The 13,002-nt window shown below is 32.2% G+C and overlaps 1 protein-coding gene across 1 annotated transcript; it reads left to right on the top strand.

Moving 5' to 3' along the window:
* Nucleotides 1-5,504: 5,504 nt before the first annotated feature.
* Nucleotides 5,505-7,375, top strand: LOC122311804 (anthocyanidin 3-O-glucosyltransferase 7-like). The gene has a single exon (XM_043126489.1). It carries the CDS (start codon nt 5,680-5,682, stop codon nt 7,090-7,092), a length of 1,413 nt encoding a protein of 470 aa, XP_042982423.1. The 5' UTR covers nt 5,505-5,679; the 3' UTR covers nt 7,093-7,375.
* Nucleotides 7,376-13,002: the final 5,627 nt, after the last annotated feature.

Genomic DNA, 13,002 nt, shown 5'->3' with positions numbered 1-13,002 from the left:
AATGATTTGTTTTTGAAATGTGCAAAAACAAGTGATTATGAAATCTAAATATTTATGCATGATTAAGTGAAGATACTTTAAATCTGTTTTTGATTATGTGAGGATATGAATATGTTTAGTACTCAATGTTGATATAATGTGGCATATGAAAACTTTTGGCATGATATTCTAATTTTGTATTTGGCTCTATTTTTGCTTTGATCTCTGCTCAGACCTCACCACAAGTGTAAAACCATGGCCTTTGTTTGGGTTGGTACTAACTTCTCTGTCTCTGAGTACACCTACTTTAGAAATAAAAGTGATTTTTGTTTGATATTTCTTGTGTGCACACTCAGGATTCTGATAATGATAAGAGGAAGATTCACTTCTATCGCTGCCTGATTTAACCATCTAGGATAGCACAACCTTACCACAAGGGTTAAACAAAGACTATGTTATCATGTGATTTGATGATGATGATAATTTATGCTATACCAAATGACTTTGGAATATAAATATTTTGAACTATCGCTCTATTAACTTGAATAACATGTTTTGTTTTACATGTTAACGCTACAAATATTTTGTTCTGCATCATATATTTTGTAAATGCTCATGTTTACATATTGGTATATGTCATCAATTTACTGAGTTATTGATAATTCACTCATTTATCTTTATAATATTTTTAGATGATTTTGATGATGCACTTGAGAACCGAGATTGGAAAGAATGGGCGGGGTTAGCCGTGGACTATTTATTGAGTGCCTAAGGGTATTGTGGTTATGAGGGGAATTTATTTAGTGTAGATGATTTTGTTATTATATTGATATGATTTACAGGGTGATTTATTATTATTGTTGAGAATTTGTGGAGTTGTTAGTTTATCTTGTTGGATTGTTTCATTGAAAACTTTGTAAGGATTGTATATATTTTTGGTGAGAATCAGTGAATTCATGTTTATGAAATATTTGGAAATGTTATTTATATTGTGAGAAGATGATTTTAGATGTTAGATGGTAACTCTCTGAGACCTTTCGAGCACGGGGCGTTACATCAGTCACAACCAAATTTGATACAGAAATGATTTGTGCAGTCGGGAAATGCAGTCGGCGTGCAGTCGGCTGTAAAAAAAAATTAATACAGGACCTACATGAAAAAAAAAAATTATTTTTATAGCTTTTTATAATTCATGCAGGTCCCCCTGAATATAAAATAATTTTTTTATAATTTTTTTTTATTCATTCTGTACAGCCGACTACACGCCGACTGCGTTTCCCAACTGCGTGTAGCAAAGCCCAATTTGATATTCTAATAATAGTATAGTCAAGAAAAGATTTTTCTTCAAATTTAATAAATGTCAAACCATCACATCTATTTATATTGATTTGATTAAGTCTATATATAGTTTGTGTGCAAGTCACGTATACTTCTTTTAAAATTTATATATGGGTCACCATTTAAGAACAATTTTTTATGGGAATCTCAAATTTAATCAATTTTTTATTTTTTTTAAATGCACCAACTTACACACCATAACATTTTTCTTTTATTAATTCTAACAACTTATATGCAGAAGTAAATAATTCTTTGTATGACATATATAAAGAGTTTTGTTAATCATCATCTCACACACTATATTTTATATTTTGTTTTTATTTTATTTTTATTATTTATTATATGTTTTCATTTTATTTTTACTGAAATTATTATATTCATCATTCATATGTTATATATTTGGTAAGAAAAAAATAGCACGTTGTATCGTAGAAATGATGAGTAGAATTTTTGATAAGGATATATTTGTTATAACAAAATTTATATGTATAGTCATTTTTATATATTCTTTTATATATTTTATTAAAATAATTATTTACGTATCAAAAAAATTTATACAGTTAATAATATTAATAAAATGTATAAAGAATATATAAAAGATAATATATGTAACATTACTTTTACCAAAATTATTAACTGTTAAAGTCAATTTCGGGATTGTCTAAACTGACAAACGACAGCACTGACGACGTTGGAAGAACTTGTTTTTGTCAAGGAGACGATATCGCCTCTTCACATGTATCCGTTGAATTCAACTCTGGTTCAATAAAGGAGTTAGCATACAATATACATAATTTTTGAATAAGAAAAAATCTATTTATAAATATAATTATATATTAATATATGTATTAATTTAATATGATTAATTAAAAAATAAATTTTATTAAAAATAATGTTAATTTAAATTTTAAAAAAATTTAATTATAAATATAATTACACACTGTACTAATAGATAAACTCTTTGAGCAATTATAATTTTTCGTGTTATTTTCAGTTAGACATTTTTATATAGTATATTTTTCAAGTGAATTAAGTTACGCCACGTAACTGTATTCGGTATAATAAAATTTTATAAAATTAAACTACATTTATCTATTTTTTTTAGGCAAAAACGAGGGGGGGACAAGACGTAATAAGCATTGACTTAACTTTCAAATTTCAACATCTACGAATGGTAGGTTTAAGATCTTTGTTTGAAAAACAAAGCTTGCATTTAATGGCTTGAAAGAAAAGAAACTTGCTCGGTCGTTGTCGTGGTCGCGGCGGAAGCTAATCCACAAGTCGACGTTTAGAATATAATTTAAATTAAAAAATAAAAAATCAAATTTAATTTTTATAAATTAAATTTTACTATTAAAATAAATGACATACTAATTAATCCACAAGTTTAATAAGTTGTTATCATTAGTCTGGTCGTACATTTTTCTTATATTAAATAAGGTAAAAAATCTATTTACAAACATAATTATATACTAATATGTGTATCTATTTAATATGATTGATTAAAAAATAAATTTTATTAAAAATTGTACTAATTTAAATTTTGAATATAAATGAATCAGTATTAATACACAGATTACTACACGATTTTACTTGTATATAATAAAACTCTAAATAGAGTTGTGCTGTTTAGCCGCCAACGTACCCAATAAGTTAAATATCATTTTTTAATTTTAAATTTTTTATTATTTATTTTAAATATATTTAAATATTTTTTAAAATAAAAATATATATCAATACATTAATTTTTTTAAATATTAAATAAAAATAATAATAATAATTTAAAATATATAAGCTATTAAAATAAATAGATAAATCCATAGGGACGCGCTAATATTTTTTATATTAAATATTGGAAAGATCGAGAAGTGTGAAACATTTTTCTCCAACCAGCTACCAGCGTGGTACGTGGTAAGTGATACTTTCCGGATATTAATATTGGTTAGTGATACTTTCCGAGCATGTGTTACTTTCCGCCAAAAGTCTGTGGTCTGAAGGCTTAAACAAGATTTACGCGCGCAACCTTTTTTTAATTTTGATGAATACATTGAGGTTCCGTTTGGTAGATAGAAATTTTTATCTCAAATTTAAAATTTTCATTTTATCATTATAAATTTTTTAAATCTCCATACAAAATATAATAAATAATTTAACTTTTTCTTAACTTTTTCAAATTTTAAAATAATAATAATATTAAAATATAATATTTTAATATTTTATCTTAAATTCAAAATTTTCATCTCACTTACCAAGCAGAACCCTGGGTGATGATAAACTTACTAACTTTTTATCATCTTTTTATTATTCTAATGTAATTAAAATTTTTATTTTTTAATTATTTTTTTAATATCCTTAATTATTAAAAAAATTTAAAAATATATAACTTCATTAATATTTATTTTCTTAATTATTAAGTAAATAAAAAATAAAGAAAAAAATAAAGAGAGTAATAAAAAATTAATGAGTGAGTAATAAACTTATCATTATTCTACATGATTAAAACCTTCTAGACAATAAATAATATTTTTTGAATATTGATTAGGAAAAACTTTCAGCCACAGTAGTGATAGCGATTTTTGCATCGGTAAGAGCATCCACATTGGCTTGGCCAAATGAGGTGCTTGGCTAAATTTTACATAATTTGGCTCAAAAATCCTTCACATTGGATTGGGCAAATCTAAAATAATTTGGACTTTTGCTATAGTGGTTGGCTAAAGATGGAAGACCACTATTCATTCATCAAACATTAAAATATTAATTTCTCATTCCAAACAAATAAATTAAATTAATTAGAATATAATTAACACTTAACATTTAGAATATAATTATTATTAACAATATTTTTTAATATTAATTGAATATAATATAATTATTATTAACATTTAACAATACTTTTTTTAATATTAATTTAATTAGAATATAATTACTATTAGCATTTAATAATACTTTTTTGTAATATTAATATTAATTTAATTAGAATATAATTATTATTAACATTTAATAATACTTTTTTAAATATTAATTTAATTAGAATATAATTACTATTAACATTTAATAATACTTTTTTAATATTAATTTAATTAGAATATAATTACTATTAACATTTAATAATACTTTTTGTAATATTAATTTAATATAATATAATTATTATTAACATTTAATTGGTAGAATTACAAAATATGAGAAAATAAATTAAATAAAAAATTTATTAATTTAATAATATTTTATTATTATGTAGAGAATAAATGGCTAATCCAATGTGGGAATTGAATTTTGATGGAGTAGGCAAATGTAAAAAAGTGTTGTTATTGGCCAAATTTAAAGATGAATTTGGCCAAACCAATGCCAATGCTCTAATGCGTGTAACTTTCTAGTCCATGCCCAAAATTTCATAAAAGATAAGGATGCTGGAGGTATTTGAACTGGAACACGTGCTTGCTGCTGCCTGGAGTGTAAATTGATAATGGCGAAACATATCTTTAGAGTGTCGCTGACCTAAGAGATAGACCAAAGTAGTCCTCGGGCCAGCTGCTGATCATAAAAGAGCAGGTCTAACTAATCCGTACGGTTTTGTTTGGAATAAAATTAAGGATGAAATCGGTACGTATTAATTTTATATTTTTTTAAAATAATCCATTATTTTTATAAATTGGTAGTTTTACCTGTTTCTGATTTAAGTACCGATATAAAAAAACCGAATCAAACTTTATACCGGATCAGTGGGTTTGGTCCCGTTTACCTAATTTTTTTTTATAAATTTTAATATATATATAAATAAAATTATATATTAATCTACGTATCAATATTAATTTTTTTATATTTAAAATTTAAATTATTATTATTTTTAATAAAATTAATTTTTTAAATAATTATATTAAATTAATATATATATTAACATACAATTATAATTGTAACTAAATTTTTTCCAGCTATCTAAAGCAACAACGGTGCGATCGATATGTTTGGAGATGATCACGTCAGTGGCTGGCTGGGCCAGCTTTAGCAGTTAAAATCATAAAAATATTCTATGATTCCAGATGGACTGTATTTAAATAGAATATTTAAAGGGAAATACATGATCGTCCCCACTTCAGGCTGTCTTAAATTACTAAGAAGTGCTTTGAAATCACGTGTTGCGTACACCTACCCTTCGAAGACATTGGGATGACTCGACACCAACTGGCCAGCTGATGGAACGTTGGAACGTCGGATCCTTATTCATTTTGTGTGTATATAGGACGGTGCTACATAAAGATGGATGGTTAACAAGTTACGTATTAGAATTTAGAACGGCATTTAATTCTCGCTTGATCTCTCTCGCTCGATTAAAGACCTACATCCAGGCCGGGCAGGTTTGTGATCATGTCGCTCACAGAAAAGTCCTCGCAAAAGCATGTGGCGGTGTTGCCTTTTCCATTCGGCAGCCATCCCGTGCCTCTTCTGAATCTGGTTCGCAAATTAGCACGCGCTGCCCCTGACGTTCGGTTCTCTTTCATAAACACTGCTAAGTCCAACCGCTCACTCTTCTCCGCTGCAAAAGCCGACGTCGCCTTCCCACCCAACATAAAAGCCTATGATGTCGACGATGGCATGCCGGCGGGTCACGTGCTTTCTCAAAATCCACTGGAGGAAGTGGAACTTTTCCTCAATGACTTTCCGGCCGACAACATCAAAAGGGGGATAGAGGCGGCAGTCGCGGAGACTGGGAAGAGTATCTCCTACTTGTTCTCCGATGCATTCCTGACGTTTGCTGGAGACGTGGCGGAGTCTTTTCATGCTGCATGGATCCCGGTTTGGCTGTCTTTGCCCTGCTCACTCTCTGCTCATGTTTACACCGACCTTCTCCGCAAGCGTTACTCCAGTAATGGCGTTGGGGCTGGAGCTAGACGTAAAGATGAAGATGGAACCCTGGAATTCATTCCAGGGCTGTCAGCTATGCGTGTTTCCGACTTGCCGGAGGAGGTGCTGGTACCTGAGAACCAAGAAGAGTCACTTTTTTCGCGCGCTCTGGCCCAAACTGGATTGGTGCTACCACGAGCAACTGCTGTAGTGATTAACTTCTGTGAAGAGCTAAACCCTCCTCTTCTCAATCAGGATCTAGAAACGAAGTTGGGAAAGGTGCTTAACGTGGGCTTTCTCACCATATCCTTGCCACCACCGCCATTGCCACCGTCGAGCTCGGATTTAACGGGGTGCCTGTCGTGGTTGGATGAGAGGAAAGCTAGGTCGGTGGCTTATGTTAGCTTTGGAACTACGGCTTACTTACCCCATAAAGAGTTAACAGCAATTGCCGAGGCACTGGAAGCGAGTGGGATTCCATTTCTTTGGTCTCTCAAGGATAATATGAAGGAACTCCTGCCCGGAAAGTTTCTTGAAAAAACAAGCTCTCGAGGAAAAATAGTGGCATGGACGAATCAGACACAAGTGCTTGCACATACTTCGATAGGTGTCTTCGTGACGCACTGTGGTTGCAACTCCGTGTACGAGAGTATGGCATTTGGAGTGCCGATGATCGGCCGGCCGTTCTTCGGGGATCAACGAATGACTGGACGGCTGGTAGAGGAGGTATGGAAGACTGGTCTCATAGTAGAGGGTGGGAAACTCACAAAGGGTGGTTTGCTCAAGAGCTTGGAACTCATCTTGGATCATGAAATAGGGAAGGAGATGAGGGAGAAAGCCCAATCCCTCAAAGATATTGTACACAGGGCTGCTAGCCCCGGCGGCCGTGCTACACGAGATTTCAGCAATTTGGTGGAGTTGATATCTGCGTCTTAAGAAAAATGATAACACAATTATATTTGTTTGATAATCATCAACAAGCGTACTTATCTTCTTCAAAATTCAGAAAAAACAATTTTTTTTTTTTTTAAAAAAAAAAAAAAAATTGTTGATGGTTGTCAAATAAATGTGTGCTCTCAAGCTAGCAAGACTCGATCGTGTGTAAGCAGTTGATGATCTTCGTGTTTTCTAAGTCTGTGTACGTAGATGCTTCAAAAGACATTCACCATGCATCCATGTGAAGTTAATTAATAATTAATCCAATCGTGATTTGTATTAATCTCTTTGCAGCTGCTATGAGCTATATACGTTAACAATTTTACTAATTTCCTAAAAATTCTGCCTGCAAGGTTAGACGTTATTGAATTGCATCATTATTTATTAATATTATATATCCAAATTAGTATACACAGTATTAATATTTTATTTTATTTATAATTAATAATGAATCCTACAATAGTACCGTGTTTTGAGTCTTGACACTGCTCTCATGACTTTATCATACAATAATGGAATAGACATCGAGACAATAAACTTTTATCACTCAGTCATGTATGTTAATTATGTGTTCCAAAGGTACTGCACACACACAGACGTACAGGCCACCGCCACGTTGCATTATATAAATTATTATTATTATTATTATTATTATTTTCAAATATTTTTAAAATTTCTTTTATTAAATATCTTTAAGAAAATAAAAAATACAAACTCATTAAAAAATATTTTCTTAATCATTAAATTAAAAACAAAAAAAATAATCGGTGGAAGTCTCTTTGGAATATTTGGAGTATTATACTGAAGTATATGCTTTGAAGATGACGTGAGTAATGCATGAACCTATGGTACAAGATGACGACATCATGCATGCAGGCCGGAGGAAGTTAATCTCCACCAGAAGAAAATAATGACTTCGTGGCTTCATGCATGGCCGGTTATGGAGAACGCGGTAGGTCACGAAGTTACGTACACTTGATTGGTAACTGCTTGCATTATTGTTGGTATACTTCTATTATAGAGGGCAGCAGTTAATGTATGCATGCATTATACATGTATGGAGGTGGCATTAATTAGCATAGAAAAATGCTGTTTGCACACGGGTCCCACGTGGATAAATGAAACGCTGTGTTTCATATGCAAGCAGATTCACTTTGACACAAAGCCACGAAAACAAGTCAGTCAATTCTCAACTTCATCTTTCCATCTTCTTCTTCCTTTCTCGTCTTCACATTCGTGGATTCAACCGCATACCTCATTGCCATCGTTCCAAGATGCTATGAACTGCTATAACAGACTAATAAACTTGAATGGAGAATATGAGGATCTAGCTTTATACGCATACTTTCTTCATGCTATGAGGATCTTTACACCCATATCCATGTAACATTTGTTTCATAGGCAAATTAAAATACAAACGAGCTAGTTTCTGAAGAGCAAATTTACATAAAGTATAAAAAAGTTGCACAATTTTTAAATCCAAAAATAAATCACTCACAACGCCTAATTTTGTATTTCTATGAACAACTAATTCAGACCAATCATACAAAGACCTCTTTGGCTACCCACAACGATGACCACCAGTTGGGGCAGATTCGGTGGCTATCTTTGACTAGGTTTGGATCATCTTTTCCAAGCGAAGACCTCTGTCCTGGATTTCTTGGATCAGTTCGGTACAATCTCCTTGTACTGCTGTAAGTGTTGATGGCTGGGTTTGCTTTCTTGGGTCAGTTCTTCGATTTGGCTGGATGTACATGGGATTTCATCTACTTGAATAGGTACATGAGAGCTGGATGTGGTTTCTAGATTTCATTTTGACATTTCTCTCTCATCTTTTTTTTTTTTTAATTTTTAATTTTTATTTTAATAATACATGTCGGCTGATTCCCCCGCGTGTACCCATTCCTGTGTACCTGTAGAAGAACTCGTTAGCATATGGGTTCGCCTTATTAATTTGCCACCTCAAAGCTACCATTAGTTTAAATTAATTTTTTGTGCATTTTTATTTTTATTTTTTTCAAATGTTAAAAAAAAACTACACAAATGCATTAGTGGTAACATTTTTAACCATTTAAAAAAAATAAAAAAATGTAGTAAGGATAACTTTGAGAGGGCAAAATGAGGGGACTAACTAGTATTATTCTAGCAATATTTATATATAAATGTAATAGATAGAGTAAAATTAATTTTACATAAGTATACTTTTATCTGATCAATTTTACCTTATAATATAAATGTAAATATTTTCATCACTTTAAGATTATTTCTTTATACTTTCCTAAAAGAAAATTTAAAAATTGATAAGCAATATCATCTCCTTTTTATAAATAAAAAGTAATATGAAAGTCATGTAATATATTTAAATTGTTTTGTGCAGAAAACTTCACATATAATAAACATGACACACACAATATATATATATATATATATATATATATATATACATACATAAATAATATTTCAATATTAAGGTGAGTAAATCTCGAATACTACTTTTTGAAAAAAATGAATAAATTTAAGATACATGCTTTTTTGTTTTTTAACGGTAAGCGCGCACACACATATATATAAATACATATGTTTTGAGGGTAATTTACTTAATTATAGAGGGAAGAGGTGTATCCATGGTAAATTGTTTAACACTCACTCTAAAGAGATTTTCCCCCTACTAAAAGCCGAGGAGGCAAGTCCATATAAGGAAAGCCAAGCTACCCCTTGGCTTGCTGAGGCCACCTGACCCTAGAGTTGAAGCTAACTCACGATTACAATTACGCCAAAAAAACCCATGGGCAAAGATGGAAGTGACTCATCGTCCCAGTACCCCTTATGACAAATAGCACTAAAAAACCTGCACAAACAAGTGGGCGGAAAATATGGAAAATTCTTGATCTTCCAACAACAAGTATAAAGAGGCTTGGCGATGAGCACCCATGAGATAAAGAGGTCAGGAAGCTACAATGCATTAATGACACTGATTCCCAGACTCCACGCCACATTAATGGCAGCACCATAGGAGTTACGCCACTTTAAAGGATTCAAATTAAGTTAAGGGGACATATACTCCTTGAGGTAGGGTATGAATTGTCCCGCCTTATAAACCTAGTGTAAAAACTGGTCGTTGGGTATAAAAAATTCTCTAACTATTCTGAACTCTTGTATAAACTATTCAAGAGATACTAACTTAAACATCAGAAACTTTCCGACTTTCATCAAGACCTCAAACTTTCTATGTTTTTTTTAATGTGCAAATAAAATGTTGAACCCAAGATTTCAAGTTTTGTGTAATTATATATTTACACATGGATTTTGATGATAACAAATGAATTCAAAGAATAAAGAAGTCTCAAACTCAAGTTGTCTACACAATGGAGTCAAGCACATCAAGGAAACAAGCATGAGCAAGAAGGGAACAAATTCACATTAAAATTATAGAGTAATGTTGTAAATCTCTTCAAAATTCGAAATTAGGATTAATGCTCAAAATTAATATTTTATCATAAAGCATTAAAATACATTTTCCACATGTGCATGAATATTTTTGAAAATTAAATTTGAAAATTTTGAAAGATGATTGATTGTCATCTTTTGCATGTGCATGCCTTGATTAAAGGGTTGAACTTTGAAAATATTAAAGATGATTGATTGTCATCTTTCACATGTGCATGCTTTATTTGAATATTTTCAAAAGTGATTGATGCTTTTTTAGACTTATACAAAAAGTAAAAGATTAGATTTGGATTTTTTGAAAATGAAAGTGTGCTCATTTTGTCATATGCCAAAAGTAAAAGATTTTATTTGAATTTTTTGAAAAAGTGAATGATGTTGTCTTTGACAATTGAAAAAGAAGAACCTTTTATTTGAATTTTTTGAAAAAGTGAATGATGTTGTCTTTGACATGTAAATCTTTTTAAATTTGAATATGAAGTCTCATATGCCTATAAATAGATCATTTGAGAGATTCACATTCACAACACCAAGAGCATACAACATTCATTCAAAGCTTTCATTCTCTTTTCTCTAAGCATTGAGCCTTAATCCTTGTTCATTTTGAGAGATATAGTTTGCGCTGTATTGTTCTTATTTCACTCATTGAGGAGTGTTTTCTGATAACCTACCCACTATCAGCTCTTGTATCAGAAAAAGGGTGTGTATAACCCTTGTGTGTGTAGAAAGTATTCTACACGGGAAATAGTTGAATCACCACGTGTAAGGTGATTGCAAGTGTAGAGGGTGTTCTACACGGATCCTTTGTAGCGGTATTGTTCAAAGGTGTAATAGGTTTCTATCTCCACCTGAAGGAGGTTGAATAGTGAATTTGGGAATCCTCAATGGGTAGCTTGAGGCGAGGACGTAGGCAGTGGGGCCGAATCTCGTTAACATACTGAGTTTGCTTCTCTCTTACCCTTACTCTTTATATATATTGTTATTTTATATTTTGTTTATATTTTATATTATATATTTGATTTATAATTGTTATTTTTTTTAATACAACTCAATTCACCCCCCTCTTGTGTTAGTCATCTGGGCAACAATTGGTATCAGAGCTAGTTGACCTGTACTGTTCATACAGGCAGATCACTCATGGGAACTCTCGCTTGTGACCGTGTCACCGAAGCAAGACTCTCCGACCATCAGTGACGGTGCACCAGTAGAGACGGTGGCCGGCTAGTCTGGTAGGTACAATTGTTAGGTGACATAGGTGCGGCCTATGATCAGTAACAATTGGTATCAGAGCTAAGAGCTCTATTATAAGATTAACTATCTTTTGATTTAAGATTTTATGGCTAACATTGCAGCTTCATTTGGTGAAGGTCAATTTAGCAGTCGGCATCCACTCTTTTGTGGAGATAATTACTCATTCTGGAAAGTTAGAATGAGAATATTTCTTCAAGCTTAAGGTAGAGAAATCTGGAAATGTATTGTAAATGGACCTTATATTCCAACAAAAGTGGTTGATGGAGTAAAGGTCAAAAAGGAAGAAGAAGAGTTTGATCGTGAAGACGATAGACTTTATACTTTAAATTTAACTGCTATGAATTTATTATATAATGCTCTTAATGGAAATGAGTTTAATAGAATAATGAATTGCGTTACGGCAAAGGAAATTTGGGATAACTTGGAAGTAACTTATGAAGGAACTTCGCAAGTAAAGGAATCAGAAATTTATATTCTTACTTATGAATATGAAATGTTTAAGATGAATGATGATGAATCTATTTTTAGTATGCACACTCGTTTTACTAACATCATAAACAGCTTGACAGCTCTTGGCAAAGTTTATTCCAAGGTAGAGTGATGGCTTGCAAAATTTCATATTGCAGATTTTACAAATTCGCTCGAGCGGAGGCTTTTGGCCGCTCGAGCGAATTCAGGCAGATTCAAACGCTCGACTGCCGCTCGACAGGGAGCTCGAGCGGGTTGCTGAAAAACGAAGATCGCTCGAGCGGAGACATTGGCCGCTCGAGCGAAATCAGGCAGAGTCGAACGCTCGATGTGCGCTCGATAGGACGCTCGAGCGAAATCAGGCAGAGTCGAACGCTCGACGCGCGCTCGACGCCCCGCTCGAGCGAACATCGTATTTTGACAGATTTTAGGTTTTCCGCCGTGGGACCATATAAAAGGCCATTCTTCACTCTAGAGCCGGGGTTTTTGACTGGAGAACACTCTTTGGGAGAGAAAAACATAGCTAGAGGGATTCAAATCATTTGTTTTGGAGACAGAATTCCAATTTATTGCACGTACGTTGGATTCATACACGAGCACGGACGGGAGAAAGGCGTTGAATCGTTCTCTTGAGCTTTTGACGACCAGTTGAGGCTGCAAGGAGGATTTTTCAGTGTTTATTTTCTTCTTCCCATCTTCTCAGAACAATTATGGTGAATTCGTTTATATTGAATTCCAATTCTAGTA

This window comes from Carya illinoinensis, chromosome 5, assembly GCF_018687715.1.
Source record: "Carya illinoinensis cultivar Pawnee chromosome 5, C.illinoinensisPawnee_v1, whole genome shotgun sequence".
NCBI lineage: Eukaryota > Viridiplantae > Streptophyta > Magnoliopsida > Fagales > Juglandaceae > Carya > Carya illinoinensis.
This window is presented reverse-complemented; position numbering and strand designations above follow the sequence as displayed.